We start from the raw sequence: 6066 nt of genomic DNA, 5'->3' as shown, positions 1-6066 counted from the left end.
AACGTCTCCACCCAGTTTGACACAGGCTTCTAACCTGTTTCTGACAGTTGTGTGACAATTCAAAGCAAAAGGTTAACAGAGAAATCAATTACCTTGTTGTATACAATGATAAAGTCACCCAGTTGATGGGCTAGGATTCTTCTGCGTTCTAGAAGTGCCAATCGTCGACTGGGTAATACCATCCTGAGGGAATGTTGGAGGTTACTTGATGCTCGCTTTAGGAAACGAACCACCAGCTCCTAAAAATTAAGAGTTATGGGAGGAAAAAAGGAACGGATTATGCTAAGCAACAGAAGACAAGCTATGAAGGGATTATATAACAGAGATGTGAGAAGAGATATATTACACATTTCACCAAACAAAACCCAGAGCAAACATGGTAGGTATATGAAGGATATACAAAGTTAAAACAAAAGAAACTTACTCTTCTCCCTCAATAAGGTGGCAATTAGAAAATAAAAATCAAATATGTATGCAAATTATTATGTAATAAAGCAGTAGTCGTATTATAATAATAGTGCAATAATAATTCAAAGAGTAGGTATCATTTCTAATAGGATAATCAGAGGGAACTATTTAGGGAAGATAGCATTCAATGACAGGTTGCAGAAACTAAAATCATGGAAACAGATAAAATCATCAAAGGTGAGAAGGCAGAAAAAGAGGACAGAAATATTCATATTTATGAAAGAGAATGAAGATTCAGGAAAAAAAAAAAAAAAAGGTAGAAACATCCAAAATGAAGGAAGAAATCTAGTATTAAATAGTGTCACAGAGGCTAAGGGAGGAAAGGGTTCCAAGTCAAATGCTTCCAAGAGGCTGGAACTGGAAAGACCACTACTCAGACAAGGCCCTGGATGTGGCATTGAGGGTAATTCCAACAGAACATTTTCAATAAAGAGAGTAAAAGGAAGGTATTAGGAAAATGTATGGGTAAAGAAGAATGTAGGTAAAGAATAGAAACTACTCATTAAAAAAGGTTAGTGATAAAGAAAAGGAAAGAACTGTCATAGTAGCTTGAAAGGTAATGCCTTTTTTTCCCTTCCCTAAGGATAAGGGAGCTTTCAGAGGTGAGGGTTGGCAAGGAGGGTACAATGGAAAGTCATTAAGAGAAAGAAAGAATATGTCTCCCTTAAGATGGGGCCAAAGGATTTTGATATCTGGACAGATATCAATCAGATGACTGATAACATTATAAAGGCTTCAAAGAGAGATTTTGTAAGGCCAAGAGCCTTAAAGATGTTTTATCCCTATAAGCACAATAAAAACTGGTGATAGATTTTGTTGATGTGCCTTTTGTGAGCGATAAGATAAAGAAACACTAACCCAGACCAGAGAGGGCAACTCTATATCTACCTTGCTCAAAAGCAAGACCACTGCTACAATCATTAGGAATGGGTCAGGGTCTGTTAGATACAGTTTCAAGAAGGAATTCACAGAACTGGTATTAAGTTTTACAGTGATGATCCTAAATATTCTTGAAGAAAGCCCCACAGAAATACCATGTGAATTCCAAGCCAGCATTTGCGGTGGTTATTCTTTTCTCAACTATTTTTTTCCTCTTGAATTTGATATTGGCTCATTGTCCTTTGGTGCCAATTTACTTCAGCATAAATGGAACAGCCTCATAACCAGAGAGTTAGATTTCATAGTTCTACTCATCTGCCTTTACCATAGGGTGGGTTAAGCTATAATATTAAAACATTATTTTTTCACAGTGGAGCAGACAAACTGACTCTTAAAAATGCAGTTTCAATTTTCCACTTGGAAAGAGCAGAACTAACATTTTCCACTGATGGTTGAAGGATTATTCATAACACACAAGGTTTTATCTCTGAGTTATATTGATTACTTTAAATTTACAAATTGTTTTCTGGGATAACCAACATGTTCTTATAATATGCCTGGCATAAAGACCTATCTTTTGTATGTGGAAGACTACTAATTATAATAAGGTCACCACTGGCTAGAATAAAGGATGAAGCTGCCTCAGATTTAAAGGTCTCTCTTTTTTTGGTGACCGATCCCTGTTGTTAAAAAGGTTATGGAAAGGCTGTGGCTTCTTCTATAAGCTCTGACCTTACTTGAAGCTAGAAGCTCTGTGTCAAAACCCTTCCTAGATGATTAAATCCCAGGCTTGCTTAAATAACTGATACCCAGCAAAAATTATCACACATTTGATTCCAGTAATCTAAGAATCCTATAAAGTTACAACTAGTAAAGAAAATATGTCAAGTTAGAGGACAGTGTGTTATGACAAGGTGTTGACTTTCAAAGAGCTAACTTGACTCCTCAGGACAGAAAATAAATGCCTTATGAAACATGAGAACAATAGAATAGTGAGTAACGTACAATCATAACATCTAAGTTCAAGTTCCAGCCTCACCACATACAAGCTGTAGAATAACAGACTTGGCTTCTTCAGGTTTTTGTTTCCTTATCTGTAAAATAGGTAAGCTAATGCCTACCTCAAAGACTTAATAAAATGTGAGATTGCTTGAGAAAGAAATGTAAATTGTTATTCTTTTTGAGAGCTTTGCACAGGGCTTAACATCAATTAGAAATCAATTTCCATTTCAAAGTGAAATAAATTGATGTCTTCACTACATGGTTCAATGAACATGGCTCCAGATTTGCTTCACATTAGAATAAGAGAAATCTAGAAACTTTATAATAATCCTTTCACCAGAAGAATATATTGCTTTTTATTCTAATAGGAAAAAAAAGGGGGGAGGTAGGGAAGAAAAGGAAAAGGGAAAGTAAAAATGTTCCAATAAGAAGAGCCTCACCATCTGTTCATCCTCTTTGGCAGCCCAGCTGGCACTGAACGTCTGACCTCCACTGTCTTTCATCAGGCGAATCTGAACATGCTGGAGATAGGCAGAGAATGCTATTCGGGCCTGCACTTTGCTATAGAAATCCAAAACAATACACCGTTAAGAGAGAGAATTGTAAGCCTATCAAATGTGTACTTGCCTCTCTCAACGTGGCCTTTGAGGATACTTCTATTAGAATGGCTAAGAAGTAGGAAGCCCATGTTATAGTCCTAAATAAAAATTCCTTCTAAACAGTACCTGAGGTTTAAAATTGTTTTTCCTATTAAAAGAATCAGAGATGGAAAATCCTATTTATTTTCTCTTCTTAACATGGGGGAAGAAAAACAAGAAGAGAAACTCAGGTTTCCTTTCCATCACATTATCTTTCTAAACTTTTAAACAACTGTCTTGGGAGAAAGAACAGGAGAAGTACTGAATCTGCACAAGAACCACTGTACTAATGAGAAAAGGTTTTTTCATCAGAAGTCCTCAAGAACATACGTATCGGTTAGTGGAAAAGTATGGATTTTGCTATGGTAACTAATATTTCTAGTGTATAAAAACATCCAAAGCAGGAAATAGATAAATTCTACAAAGGAACTTTTAAGGCTAAAATTTAAGGTCATGCTTTTCTTAACTGCAAGACAGTAATGGCCAGAGCCCAGAACGAGTGCGTGAGGTCCAACAGATTTGGCACAGATGAACTGATGGGCCAGGACAAGCTCAGATGTTCAGTGGGAGAAAGAAACCTTAAATATGGTGAAAGGCACCTCAGCAACACCACTGAAGAACCCATCTGTTTTCTGCCTGGTGGTCTAGGCTGGAAACAAGGAATCCCGATCAAGCTAGAGTCTGGACGACAGAGACACTGACGATTTTCACTTCAGCTGCCAATTGTGGCAGATCTGTTTTCTTTCAGGCGAGCTTTTGGTTACTTCAGCTGATCGGCTTTCTGACACTGTAGCCAAAATTACATCAGTGAAGATTAGGGCCCAACACAAACTTTGTTTACAATCCTCACACATGCAATCACTGAAGGCTTTCTTCTCACTATTCCCCCAAGGTTAAGATGAAGAACTTGTCCAGAGTAAACTGGAATCCTAAGGGCCCAGTCTAGCTTCCCCTTGTGTGTTGGAGAACTGAAGGGGAGGGAAGTCAGGTTGAGGAGTAGATTTGCTTTTGAGAACTTAATGCATAAGCGCTTCAGAACATTAACTATAAATAAGGCTAGATCTTTCTTACTAATAGGGATCATTTATAGGAGTACAGTATGACTTTGAAACAATAAATCTGCAATTCCAAATATTTCTCAACAAAGACAGTAAGTATATTCTTGTTTACCTATAAGGCATATGCTGCTACCCCCTCAACCATTCCCATAAGCGTCACCTCTACAACAGATTATTTTTAAGTCAAAATAAATTAAAAAGATCCTCCACTTTGTTCAATGAATTCATTTGTAATAAAATGAACAAGAAATAGCATATTTCAGATATCTCCAAATGTTGCTACATATTCAATTTCATTGTTCGATCCCTTTATACTAAAATATGAAGGTCTTATGGATCAGGGAATTATTAATCCTAGCTTGAGACTTTAATTGTTGTTTTATCACAAATCATTGTTGCAAATCAAATGAACAAGTACTCAGTTTTCCACTTCTAGAAACCTTATTAATGAGATTCCTGGGGTGTTAATTCTGAGATTGCTTCTAAAGTCCTAGACATATTGGTCAGCTAATCAGCCGTGACAAACAATCAAAAAAAGATGAAAAAGTATCAACCAAAATGATTTCCACTAAAGAAACCTATTTTTAAAAAACAAAGGGTTATGTAGATCTTCAGTATATAAAATATATAACAAGGAGGCTGTCCTTAAGAGTCTTAAACCCTTACCATAGACCTTTCCCCAAGCCCCTCCTTAACTCCTGACATACCCCACAGGATAATGGGAAGCTTCATGGAACACAGTAGTAAAACCATTTAATTTATATTAGCACAACCTATAATTAATCAGTTTACTCATGCAAAGTGAGATCCATTAAGATTTATGAAAAAAATAATTTATTTCTACAACAACTAAGGAGAATGTTACTGGTATTACTAGAAAGGATCTCAGAATATAGTCCAGTGGTTTTCAGATGCTCTGTTTTCAATTCAGTGGAATCTTTATTTCCCTCCAGGAAGTACTCTGAAACATAGTTATCTCACTCCCTATCTTGGCTTGACAGAAAAAGAGGCCTAGAGAAGCTCTTTGACTTGCCTATGATCACATAGCCAGTTGGTAGCAGTAAAACAGTCACAGCCCAGGTCTTCTGAATGAATTCTGTGTGTTCTCCACTAATGAAACTATTTTCATTCTCCACAACACTGTTCTAAACCTTCACTCTGTCCCTCCAGACCCGAATGTCACTCTCCCATCCTTCAGTATAAGAACTGGCCTCTAAGTTAGAAAATAAAGGCTGTTGAGCATAAATACCTGAACTTCCTTGCTCTTCAGCGTCTACCACTGCTTTCATCTCATAGTCCTTTCTTTCTGACTTACAGTAAGTGATACCCCACACTGACCTCTTTCCACTTTCCTTTAGGACCCTTCTCTACTGGCATATCCGTATCTGTACCTCTAATCCTCTTCTCATCAAACCCTTCCCCTTGGTTGATAAACAGGCTCCAGAATCCCTATATTTAGCTGCTTCTCTCCCTCATGCATTCTCATCTTCCTTTCACTGCCAAACGCTTTGACAGTCAGTGCATATTTGCTTTCTTATTTTCTCAGCTAACAACTGCTCTTCCATCTATTTGGCAGGCTCTAGGCCACAAGTCTCTTTACACTGCTTGTCTTTAGGGGCTGTCGGAGGCACTCTACAGACTTCAAACTCTCATCTTGTAGTTTTGCCACATTGCTCCCTCCCAGTTTAATGCCTATCTCTCTGATTACTATTTCTTGGTTCTTTTTTATTGATTTATCCATTGAACAGTGGTATTCCCCAGAGCTAAATTCTCTTCCTCTCCTGCTTTCTGAAGCTAATAGAATTGAACAATCCTATCTATTTCGAAGGCTTTAACTATCAACTATTTTCACCTGTCTGCTGGACTTCAACCCAGACTCCCTCCTCACTGAGTCCCAAATGAAACACATTATTTCTGGCTTGGTGCCCACAGCTCAGTGGTGAGGGCGTGGACCACATATACTGGGGCTGGTGGGTTTGAACCCCACCCAGGCCTGCTAAACAATGACAAAAAAAAAAAAA

The 6066-nt window shown here is 37.6% G+C and overlaps 1 protein-coding gene across 1 annotated transcript in view; it reads right to left on the bottom strand.

The window, feature by feature from the left end:
• Window positions 1–6066, bottom strand: part of TTLL5 (tubulin tyrosine ligase like 5) — a 308822-nt gene that overhangs the window by 177119 nt on the left and 125637 nt on the right. The window contains exons 22-23 of the mRNA XM_023511518.1: window positions 2790–2910; window positions 93–239 (exon numbers count right to left, since the gene is read on the bottom strand). Coding sequence (XP_023367286.1) covers window positions 93–239; window positions 2790–2910 — 268 coding nt within the window. The remainder of the gene's footprint in view (window positions 1–92; window positions 240–2789; window positions 2911–6066) is intronic.

Source organism: Otolemur garnettii, unplaced genomic scaffold, assembly GCF_000181295.1.
Source record: "Otolemur garnettii isolate 467f Iridium unplaced genomic scaffold, OtoGar3 scaffold00020, whole genome shotgun sequence".
Taxonomy (NCBI): domain Eukaryota; kingdom Metazoa; phylum Chordata; class Mammalia; order Primates; family Galagidae; genus Otolemur; species Otolemur garnettii.
The sequence above is the reverse complement of the archived record's forward strand: the minus strand, read 5'-3'. Positions and strand labels throughout refer to the sequence as shown.